At 30.3% G+C, this 12443-nt stretch overlaps 1 protein-coding gene across 7 annotated transcripts in view; it reads left to right on the forward strand.

Annotated features, from left to right (window-relative positions):
• The window catches only part of LOC132715513 (phosphatidylinositol 4-kinase alpha-like), a gene marked incomplete at its 5' end in the record, with an annotated part of 61749 nt that overhangs the window by 27065 nt on the left and 22241 nt on the right, over positions 1-12443 (forward strand). For 2 of the 7 annotated variants that reach the window (XM_060698519.1, XM_060698524.1), the window contains 11 exon segments: positions 558-691; positions 1155-1237; positions 1617-1687; positions 2248-2372; positions 2932-3013; positions 3355-3438; positions 3871-4080; positions 4383-4406; positions 7179-7271; positions 7808-7892; positions 10403-10435. In XM_060698519.1, coding sequence (XP_060554502.1) covers positions 558-691; positions 1155-1237; positions 1617-1687; positions 2248-2372; positions 2932-3013; positions 3355-3438; positions 3871-4080; positions 4383-4406; positions 7179-7271; positions 7808-7892; positions 10403-10435 — 1024 coding nt within the window. 7 annotated transcript variants of the gene reach the window in all.

Below are 12443 nucleotides of genomic sequence, written 5' to 3' on the forward strand. Positions count from 1 at the left end.
GGAAATGTGACTTTCATATGTGTAACATTAACCATGGTAATGAAATACAATGCCAGTCACCCAAAGTCTTCAAACTTCATAGATGTGTGCAGGTTGATGCATAATCTACGCTTGAGACTCACTTATATGCCATGGGGTCAAGGTCACTTGGACTTCAAGTAAAAAAATCAATTGTGGCTGTAAAACAGATATCATCCTCAAACTTCAATATTCACAAAAATTCATGTGAAAGGGCCTCAGAGTAAACAATCAAATAATGTTGAACTCCAAGGTCTAAGGGACCTACAATGGTATACAATGTATTTATACAAAAGATGGTTATTTTACATTTAAACAGCAATTATCAGTATTTTGAAAAATCAAATTTGAGCATAGTTTATCTTTAAACAATATATTTTGCACAGCTAGTGGCATGTTACATATGAAATATGCTTATACAAGTCCAGAAATGTGAAGGGTTGATCGGGGAAATTGTTTTATTTAATGTCTAAAATACAAGGATACATGAATATATATACATATGAAATAATCATAGAAATATGATCATATTATTTCAGGCGGAGTTGAATGAGCTGCGGATTAACATATGTTCATGGCTGGGCAATAAACCAGAGATTGACCAGTATGTGAAAAACCTGACCTTCTCACAGTGCACATACCTACTGTCAGTATATAGACTGGAAATGTTAAGGTAGAGTATCATCATTTAACAATAAGTAGAGAAATCTCATTGAGGTGAAGTGATTTGCCTCTTTAGCTTTTCATTTTGGATAAGTTAGAGTTATAAACATGCAATTTCATAGGAGAATAGATCTCATTGAGGAGAAATGCACTGCTTAAAAACTGTAACATTCTTTTGCATATTTTTGGAGTTATTGCCCTTTTTAATTTTTACCTGACACACAGAGCTCATGTTCTCTTAACTGGTTGATCATAAAACTTCATTGGTTGATGTATTCTCATTATTTTTTTTTTATTTTTTTTTAAAAAGGATGTAAATATTAGTACTTTAAAATGATATGAATGCTAAAGATGACATTTTTTTTCTCAAATAAAAGTCATTTATGGCTACATATTTGAATAAAGCTGTGTAATATTAAACTGATCTTTGGTTTATCTATATAGATATTATATGTATTAAACTGTGTTTACAGGGTGACAAATTCTGATGATCCGAAAGCATTTCATGGATTGTTTCGTTACTTAGAGGATAACGTTATACACAAAGATAAAGCTGGTTTGTACAAATTACTCTGTAATAAATCATGAAATATAGTTTAATATGATTATGTTGAAGTGTTTTAAGTTTGTAGCTTACATAGTTTGATTTAGACTTTTTAAAAGTTTTGTTTTGAAGCATATCTGTACAAAGGAGAAGCTGATCTTTACATATGATCTTTTAAAACTTTTTTCTGAAATATTGCACAAAAGAGGCAGCAGATGTCCATATTAACTCAAGCTATAGACTGATCTTAAAAGTCTAAATGAGACAATTCAAATGTATAATTGCTTTGAAGGTATCAGGCTTGTAAGAATTTATCTTTACACTACCAACTTGAGAGATACAAACCATCGTAATAGCACATTCATGTTATATATTTCCTGTATATCTTCAGGTATGTGGTTCTGTATACAAGCAGTGGCAGATAAAACATTTGACAAATTCCTTGATGTCACCTCAGAGAAGGTAAACTTTAAAGCTCAACTTTACAAAATTAAAGGCACAGTCAAAAGAATATAGAGTTCCGGGTTTTCTTTTTTATCTGAGGTGACAGATATGCCAACAAAAACAATTGATTTGGTTGAGGGGGGTATTTAAGTATACAGGCTGAAAAAAACTAATGATTTTAACAGCATTTTAACCGATGATATGGATCACCAATCTGTCAATAATGAAAATCGTGAGAGTTTATGATTTTCTTATTATGAAGTTATTATTCTGCATTATTCAACATCTTCCTTTGACTGTATGTTGGCGAGGTCAGAATAACAACAGACAATACAAGTTGATGTTCGACACCACACTATTTACAGCTGGATATAGTAAATATATCACACAACAAACTTGATTATTATCACATTTTAACTTTAAACACTTTCCTTTCTCTTTTATATTACATGCTTATACAATGTATTGATAATGTAGTGTTACAATTTGTCAGTTTTACAAAGAAAAATGTTCAATTATCATAAGTACAAAGCGTATATAGGATAGACATCTGTCATCAACACGTTATTTATTTACAGGAGCGTACTGACAGACGCGAACAGGAACTTGAGATGCATGCTCAGTTTTTACTGGTCAAGTTTAACCACGTACACAGTCGTATCAGGAGAGTCGGTGATAGATATTTTGCTGCACTTATAGACAAGTAAGATAATATGATTGAATGATTGACACAAGTTTGATTGTTCTATTTTCTATGTATTATAATTAATTAGGTTGGCATAAAACTGTTTTTTTCCCTACTGATTACTCGGCTGGATATTGTTGCATAGCCAACATGCCTGTGTACTATTCTGACCACCACCTGATCTCTGGTCACATGATAACCCGAGATATATATCTGTATTACTTGTGAATATATATCGTTACAGCCAACTTTTGCGCTCTTTTGTTTATCTGTCGTATAAAATATACCTTCATATATCAGTAGCAACAAATTATTGATATCAGCTAACTTTATTGTCAACAATTGAATTAAAGCTCTATTTGGTGTGACAATGTGCTTCGTGGTTGTGAACTTTGATTGCTTGATAAAAGTTGTACTTATTTTTCATTGTTTTGTCTTTTTTAACTGCATCACGCCAGGTATGCTGCCTCCTCATTGAGAACTTTTGTTACTTTACAATTTCAGAACTTTATGATTTTCATACAGATTCTTAATATTATTATTTCAGAAATATAGTTGTTTAACTAATTTATTTCAGATTTCCACATTTACTATGGAGTGGAAATGTGTTGAGGACAATTCTGGATTTATTACAGTTACTCTCAAAGTCTCTTGAAATGGTAAATTTGATGACATAAATTTTCTTATTTCCCCAAATGATAATTTTAGCAACTAACTAATTGGCACTACCACCGAGAGATGTTGTGCTAACATTATACAAGTATTACTAGAAAGCCATTGGTCAATATGATATTGATAATACATAATACTGTCTCAGATACTTATTGTTTTTATACAAGAAAAATTCAAATTGCTGTAATTGAACCTCTCCATACTTTAAAGTCAGATACATGTCAAATATTCAAATTTTTCTCAACAACTTAAAGAACATTAGAAATTCATAATAAACATTTCAATATTGGTAATGATGAACTTTTCAATGACAAATTAAATATTTCAGGATCCTCACCAACATGCCCCTGAATTCACAGTGCCAGGTACAGACTATATACTACAAGTGAAAGATAATATGATAGACAGAGAGGTAATATATACATTATATATATCAAACTATAATTATAGAAATGTTCTGTCATGAATTGTGCCACTATAGTAGAACTAGACTGGTCTACACTATCTGACAAAATGAGAAAACTTGTTTCTGCTGGCTGCACAGTTTAAGTATTTTAAATGTAGACATAATTATTTGAAAATTATGATTGACAGTTACAAATTCAACGAAGGAAAAGTGTAGTTTACAAATTCTGCAGTGAAGAGATTATTAGTTAATTTATTTAATAATTGTTTATGCATAAAATTGGCCTCTTTCCAAAATGTTGACAATCAGTTTTATGTTTTATAAAATAATGAAAGTTTTGCTAAAACAAAAAGAATAACAACAAGACAAATCATTTCATGAGTAAAACCCTTTAATGGTAAACATTATTTATACTTATTTGTACATCATATATTGCAGAGAATTGTGAAAGATTTTGCGTTACAAAGCTCCAGAATTCTTCAGGAGGCCATAAAGTGGGCACCTCAGATTACACGTTCACATCTTACAGAATATTTATTAGAAATGGAGAACACATCCCAGGGCCTCTTCCAGCACAGTGGTCTTGCCATGGCAACAGAAAGTGTTCTAAACTATGCTGGGTTCAACAGAAGTGCAGCTGCCCTTGGGGTGAGTGATCTCTCAAATACACTATACCTGATATTATATAATGTTTAAAGGTCATTTTCAATATACATATTTTTAAGAAAGAAACTTGACTATTGCATTACAATAAATAAAACAAAAACAAAAAGAAACACTAGAACATTGATGAAAGAAATACTGTAACAGAATTAGATATTTACTGGGCATTGATTTGATCATTTGAAGATTAAGTTTCTGTTTCAGTTTAAGATTACGGACAAATTATAATCATGTTAACTTTACTCTGATTTAATGTGAGTTGTCATCAATACAGTTTTTCTTTATAGCTTGATATTCAAACCACATTGGAGGTAATGGGATTTTTATACATTATAAATCTTTGAATGTTTCTAGCTGCTGTGGTCGTACAACTGTCAAATATTTGATTGTAACCAATAATTTCTTGCGTAAAAATTGAGAATATTTTCTATTAATATATACAAGGAGGATGATAAAAGTTGGAAGGTTTGAGTTTTTATCTTTTACCTGATGTATCTATTTTCCAAATATAAAATCCTGTGGATTATCAATACCAAAAACCAAAATGCTGACAGATTTTTACAGTTTTAATTCTATTGCCATATACTATCAGTATATTGACGTGTCAGTCAACGTGTTGGTTCAGTACGACTAGAGTCTATAGTGTCCACTGCCTAAAACATTCAGCAGGGTTATCAAAGTTTTATGAAATCACATGGGAATGTTTTGTTTTGATTTGAATGGCTACAGTAATGTATAATTTCTAAAATTAGAACCTGTTGTTCAGATTAGCAGGTTCAAAGTTGTGAGACTAAGATTAACAACTAGTCTAGAATTCATCTTCTGATTAATGGAATGTAAGCATAGAAACTCCAAAAAAAATGTTATACATATAGGGTGCATTATAGAAAGTCAGACTTTTGATCTTATTATACTGATAAAATTTCAAGTTCATTTGATAAACTATAGGCCTGAAATTGTCCATTAGAAGAGTTACATTTCTAAACTGTGAGTGGTCTAGCAAGTTCCTAACAGGCAATGCTTGAAAGGTCATTTTAACTTGATACTGTTGAAATTCTTTATACTCTGGACTTATTTGCAAATGGTAAAAAAGTATACATTCCAGTTTGGAAAATATTGATGGTTTTATTGACGTTTTTGATCATACTGTACCAAAAACAATAGTCCAGATAATCTCTAGCCCAACTCTGAATAAATACAGATTTGCTGTCTTTGGTTCAGATTACAGTATAAAATGCTTAGGTAACAAACTAGCTCATCCTGATTTTTATGACTGCTTACATGCTCAGTTGATGATGGGGATGAAGATTCTTCCAAGAAATGTAGACAAGGAATTTAGAGGGTTTTAAGGTTTTCATGGATTCCTGATAAATGTGATAAATACAGTTGACTCTCAATAAGTCAAAATTGCCTTACTCAAAATTCCGCTTAAGTCGAAAAATTTCTAAAGTCCTGCCAAATTTCCTTCTTTATCTTTGTACTTTAACTTCGCTTAGGTCAAATTTTGACTTACTGAGACTCCTGTTTAGTCGAAAGGAGGTTTTTGGTCCCATCAATTAAAGTCTTACATATTTTCATCTCAATTAGTCGAAGTGTGAAAACAGCCGACTGATCATTTCAGTGGTTAAATATTGCAGCATTGCCGTTATCAACAATAACAAATGTACTACTTTGGACCATACAATAATGTACATATAAGCAGCAGATCCACGTTACACGAATTCTGTTTCTCTCGAAGTAAAATGCCCAGTCCCCTGAAATTCAAGTTACCGGCAGTCAACTGTAATATGTATAGATATTTATTTTAAATAACATTATTCATGAAATAAATGAAATATTCTGTCTCCCTGCTTACAAACATACTATGCATATCCTATTATACATGCTTATTCTGTATGATCATATGGTTAAATAGATAAAATTATCATTACTTATACAAACCTGGGGCTTATGTCCAATATAAATTTGTTCTTGTTTTCATATATAGGAAAACACTATTTAAAACTAGAAACTTGGTATGAAAACTATTGTTTTTTGCCCCAGTTTTAATAAGTTTTCATGAAAGGCCAAATTACAATGTATTTCATTATGTAACACATTTTTTATATAGGACAGAAGCCCAGGGTATGATACTTTTATCTATGCTATTACACTTATGGCAAACTAAGCGCAAATATTCTATTTTTAGCTTGACTATACAAAGTATGATCTTAAAGCTATTCTGCAAGGGCATGAGAAAACTGTGAAATAACAAGATTATAAACAATGCAGTTGCATGCGAAATAATTCATAATTTTGTAAATTGAAATTCATAAAAAAAACATTTTATTTCTACATATATATTTAGTAACAATACTTATACAAACCTGGGGCTAATATATCAGTGATATATTACATACACATATATACAATACTGTTTCAATAAAACAACATTCTAAAAAATAATTGTTTTAACCGTAGATGAGCCATTGCTTTTAGATATGGCCAACTTAACCATGGTTCTGCATTGTATGATGATAAAACAAAAAATCATGAAACTACCATAACAAAAATGAAATGCCATGGTTCTATAACAATCTGCCCTTATAATAAACCAAGCTTACCATTCAAAAGAAAATTAACATATTTAAAATAAAATAAAACAAAAACTACAAAATGAAAATCTTTTTATAATGGACAAGATTCATCAATTTACTATATAGAAATGATGGGCAAACTTTGAAATGAGGCACTCTTATTTAGTTTTTAGTGATATTTTGAATCCGGCACCATATGTAAGAAAATGGTCAAACCTTTCTTTAAAATAAAAGATTCTTATAATCTCCCTCATAGTGAGGCATTGAGGTAAACTTACTTGTGAATATATAAAGAAATAATTGATTATACAGAAGGTTATTTTTGGATCACATGATACAGATTGCATTTCTATACTATAATATCTGCAACAGTATCATCATCAGAACCCACGGTACACATTCTGAATATACTACATTTAATACTGGTATACGGTAAATAGCCTGGGTTACCGAGGATGCAACAGTATAAAAAGACACAACTTTATGTATTGGACTGTACAATTTCAGAGTTCTACCTTAGAGAGACGTCCAAAATGTGTAACAACTGACAGTTCTAGTTTTATGGCAAGTCTCAGTTTACGTAGCAGGTTTATGGGAGAGGTAAGTCTTACGAACCTTCTATCAAGTTTTTCTGTAAAATCTATTTCATCTTTAGGTTACTATCAGTATAACGTAGAGTTTAAAATTGCTCTAGAGACTTAGCATATTTAGATTATACATACTTGTAATGTATTTTAGTTTGATTGTGTTGAAAGCTTTAAGCTTATAGATACACTCTTGACTTTGTCCATGGAACCAACCATAATACTATGGAATGAGTGTCATGGAAGCAATGGTTTGCTTCTAACGGATTTGAACCCATGTGACTAGCAATCTTAATACCAACTAACATCTGACTACACAGTCACTCCTTATTCTAAAATGAACAACTTTTATGAATATATGAATAAAAAAGAGAGAAATATGTAAAATTCCTTCCAGAAGTGATTCTTACTGGCTAAGGTAAAAAAAGCATAGTGTTGATTTTAATCAGTTCCTCCTAATTGCAAATGTAGAAAATTTGATTGATTCATGTTTTGTTATCAAGCTTTATTGATAGTTGCAGGTACTGATCTTGTTGTTTATTTTTGTGACAGATATCTGGTATGAGAAGTATAAGTAATGATGAAGACCTGGTCAAGTTATTGTGTGACAGACTAGATAAAGCATGTTTAGATACTGGTATGTAACTTGTGTACATTACTATGTGTGATTTGATTCAATTAGCCTATGTGTAAACAGTGGTTCATACTATAATATGTGTGAAATATCATTATACAAACATAATACATCTTTGATGACTTAAGTCCAAAATATTAAACATGATTTGCTTCTTGGGCAAGCATGACATCTAAACAATATTGCTCATAAATGCTAACTTAGCAAAATACAAATTACAAAAAATATCTTCATATAAGCTTACATGATAGTTCATCATATATTTGTTTTATTTCATGTTCATACATCTCACAGATAGTCTAGAACATTATATTAATTTATTTAAAAAAAGAATATAAACACAATTTAATAACATGTATGTGATGGAAAATACAATTTTGATCATTTAGGAATGTTTTTAAAAATATTACATACATGTATTATATATGATATAAATATTACATGCATTGCATGTTGTTATTATTTTTCTATATAGAGAGAATATATTATCACATTGTAATAGAAAAGTAAACTATGTATATTGTATAATGTATAAATAAGGTATTCAAATCCTTGCATGTTGATCATATTTTTAATGTTTTATTTTAACAAATCTTCTTCATTATAATGTTTATAAGTTATTTACCTGAAATAAGAAAAACAAACACATGGTTTTCTGCAGACAGTGTGTCAAATGACCTACTATACATAATTTTCATGCTTTTAGTTTGATCAAAATTTACATAACACTTGAATTTTGTATATAAAACAAATTATTGTAAATGTATGAGGGATTAAGTATATAAAACAAGGATTAAGATATGAATTTATGAGAAATTTAGATTTAAAACAGAGATAAAGCTATAAATGTAATATAGTTTTAAGATGTAAAACAAGGATAAAGTTATGAGTGTATGAGATATGTAAAACAAGGATAAAGTTATGAATTTAAGATAGATTTGGGATAAAAACAAGGGCAAAGCTATGAATGTATGAAATATGTAAAACAAGGATAAAGTTATAAATGTATGAGAGATTTAGGATGTAAAACAAGGATAAAGTTATAAATGTATGAAAGATTTGGGATGTAAAAACAAGGAGAAAGTTATGAATGTATGAGATATGTAAAACAAGGATAAAGTTATAAATTTATGATAGATTTGGGATAAAAACAAGGGCAAAGCTATGAATGTATGAAAGATGTAAAACAAGGATAAAGTAATGAATGTACATGTATGTGAGATTTAGGATGTAAAACAAGAATAAAGTTATGAATTTATGAAGGATGTAAAACAGAGATAAAGTTGTACATGTATGAGAGATTTGGGATGTAAAACAAGGATAAAGTTATAAATGTATGAAAGATTTGGGATGTAAAAACAAGGAGAAAGTTATGAATGTATGAGATATGTAAAACAAGGATAAAGTTATGAATTTATGATAGATTTGGGATAAAAACAAGGGCAAAGCTATGAATGTATGAAAGATGTAAAACAAGGATAAAGTTATAAATGTATGAGAGATTTAGGATGTAAAACAAGGATAAAGTTATGAATGTATGAGAGATTTAGGATGTAAAATGAGGATAAAGTTATGAATGTATGAGAGATTTAGGATGTAAAACAAGGATAGAGTTATAAATGTATGAGAGATCTGGGATATAAAACAAGGATGAAGTTATGAATGTATGAGAGATTTGGGATTTTAAACAAGGATAAAGTTATGAATGTAAGAAAGATTTGGGATTTTAAACAAGGATAAAGTTATGAATGTGTGAGAGATCTGGGATATAAAACAAGGATAAAGTTATGAATATATGAAAGATTTGGGATTTTAAACAAGGATAAAGTTATGAATGTATGAAAGATGTAAAACATGGATAAAGTTATGAATGTTTGAGAGATGTAAAACAAGGATAAAGTTATGAATGTTTGAGAGATGTAAAACAAGGATAAAGTTATGAATGTTTGAGAGAGGTAAAACAAGGATAAAGTTATGAATGTTTGAGAGAGGTAAAACAAGGATAAAGTTATGAATGTTTGAGAGATGTAAAACAAGGATAAAGTTATGAATGTTTGAGAGAGGTAAAACAAGGATAAAGTTATGAATGTTTGAGAGATGTAAAACAAGGATAAAGTTATGAATGTTTGAGAGATGTAAAACAAGGATAAAGTTATGAATGTTTGAGAGAGGTAAACAAGGATAAAGTTATGAATGTTTGAGAGAGGTAAACAAGGATAAAGTTACGAATGTTTGAGAGAGGTAAACAAGGATAAAGTTATGAATGTTTGAGAGATTTAGGATAAGCATGTAACAATCAAACCTGTGCTGAACACTTGTATAATTGACAGGTTATTCTGTATTTGTCTAGTCTTTAGACATTTGTTCCCTCCAAAAATGTATAATATGTTTTTTTAACTTCCTCACAAAAAATGACTTAATCATTATATGTTTTTTAAGATCAATGTTTTGCAAATGTTGAGACACAATTTTTGTAAGACCCATATCATGCACTTTGTTGTTATCATGAACAGTTAAAAAAGAGAGATTTCTGATGATTCACGGTGGTAAGTTTTATATAATATGCACACACCAGCAGAAAATGATTGTTTCACCCTTTGTTACAGTACAAATATTATGTTTAGAATGGTTGCATGAGTATTACATAATTATATATGGTATAATCTTACTAACATGTATGCCAGTCAACATATTTAATATAAAAAAAATTACAGTTAGTAAGTGATCAACACATAAAACTTGGTATAACATGTTTCAAATATAAAAAAAGTCCAAATGTTGTGTCCACTTTGGCACAAATGGCTTACTGCAACAATTAGGTTGCTATCCCCAAGTTCAAAGTCACATTTAAAGGTCACATTAAGCCCACATTTTGTATCCACATCATTACTTAAAAATTGCTGAAAGTATATGAAATAATTAGGCACAAATGATCACCATTATGACCGATGCTCAGAGCTCAAAATTCAGGTTGCTTCTTCCAAGGTCAAGGTCATACGCAAGGTCAGTTATATGGTGGCAGGTGTCCTTCAAACTGCCTTGTTGATATCACATTTGAATGCTATGAAATAAGCTAGATATTTACATGTATTTACATGTATGCATCTATTACAGTGAAATGTAATGTACATGTCCTATGATCACATTTCTAGCTAATGGTAAGCTTTTGTGATCATCATTCATCATCAACAAATTCTTCTACACTGACACCAATGACCAGATATTAACTAAATTACACAGGAATGATCCTTGGGTAGTCAGTCCCCTTTCAAACTAATTCAAATGGTTCTGGTCTGTTGCATAAGTAGGTCACAGGACCAAATAATGAGTTTAAAAAGTGCAATTTTCAAAAATTGTCTTGTCTAAAAGTAAAAGTCCCAGAGCTTTGGAATGTGATATATAACATAATGTAGTCATGGGTTTTCCTTATATTTATAAAAAAAAACTTAAAATATCTTCTTCTCCGAAAAGAAACCCCAATGGTAAGAGCTTCGATATTTGGCATGAAACATTAATTTTAATTTACCTGCACCAAGATTGGACAAGTATTGGCTTTTTTTCAGGGATCATTGGTTTTACATACATGTAGATTGTAAAAACATAAAAAAGATTCCGAGGGCTAGAGCATAGATATTTGGCATAAAATCTTCTGTGAAAGCCTAAAGCTTAGATATTTGATTATTAGGCATGAAACACTGTCTTGTTGACATCTAACAGGTCTATTCAAAGTATTGTTCTGGTGTCAAAATTGGCTCCTCTGTTCGGGGGTTGGGGGTCCCTTTATTTGCAAAATAAACAATTAATTCTCTTAAACTCCATGTGTCTTCAGTCATTATATTTGTAGTGGAGGGTTTTCATGGCTTGTAGATGTTTATAAAATTTGGTATGAAGGTTATTCATGACTAGTAGATGACCCACAATTGATTTTGAGTAAAGACAGTGAAAGGGCAATGTTAAAGTGGCCTTGACCACTAAAGCATTGTCCAGTTCATAACTATAGAAAACTGCCCTCAGATGAGCATTTTGGGATCAATGGCCCCCTTGTCTAAGATGGTATGTGCTAGAGATAATAAAAAAAGAAATTGAAAAAGGTTTTCACATGAGTTTGAATGAAATATCCAATTGAATATGTGAATAAACTAACAAAAATTTTAATCAAATTATTTTTCTGCTAGATTTATTTATCTAACATCTTTTAGTTATTTATTTATTGGCTCTACTTTGAAAGAAACAAAGAGGAGCAATTTTTGTGGCCTTCTCATTGAGATCTGTGATGGTTAATCTTTTTGTTAAGTTTCATTTTCTGCAAAACTATTAAAGCTTTCCACTTGAAACTTAGTATACATGTTCACTATCTAAATCGAGTGAGACTATAAAAAGGATTGGAGCACCACACTAAATAACATATTCCGGTATATACCGGACAAGGCGCTTCAATCATAAAATGATAAAATCTTGCCTTTTTACCCAACGGAATGAACTTTAAAAGGTCTAATTCATCTTGCCACACCGATTTTTGTTTGTAAATGCATGAAAAATGTAATATTCGTCGAA

Source organism: Ruditapes philippinarum, unplaced genomic scaffold, assembly GCF_026571515.1.
Source record: "Ruditapes philippinarum isolate M1 unplaced genomic scaffold, ASM2657151v2 ctg1678_1_1_1_1, whole genome shotgun sequence".
NCBI classification, from domain to species: Eukaryota; Metazoa; Mollusca; class Bivalvia; order Venerida; family Veneridae; genus Ruditapes; species Ruditapes philippinarum.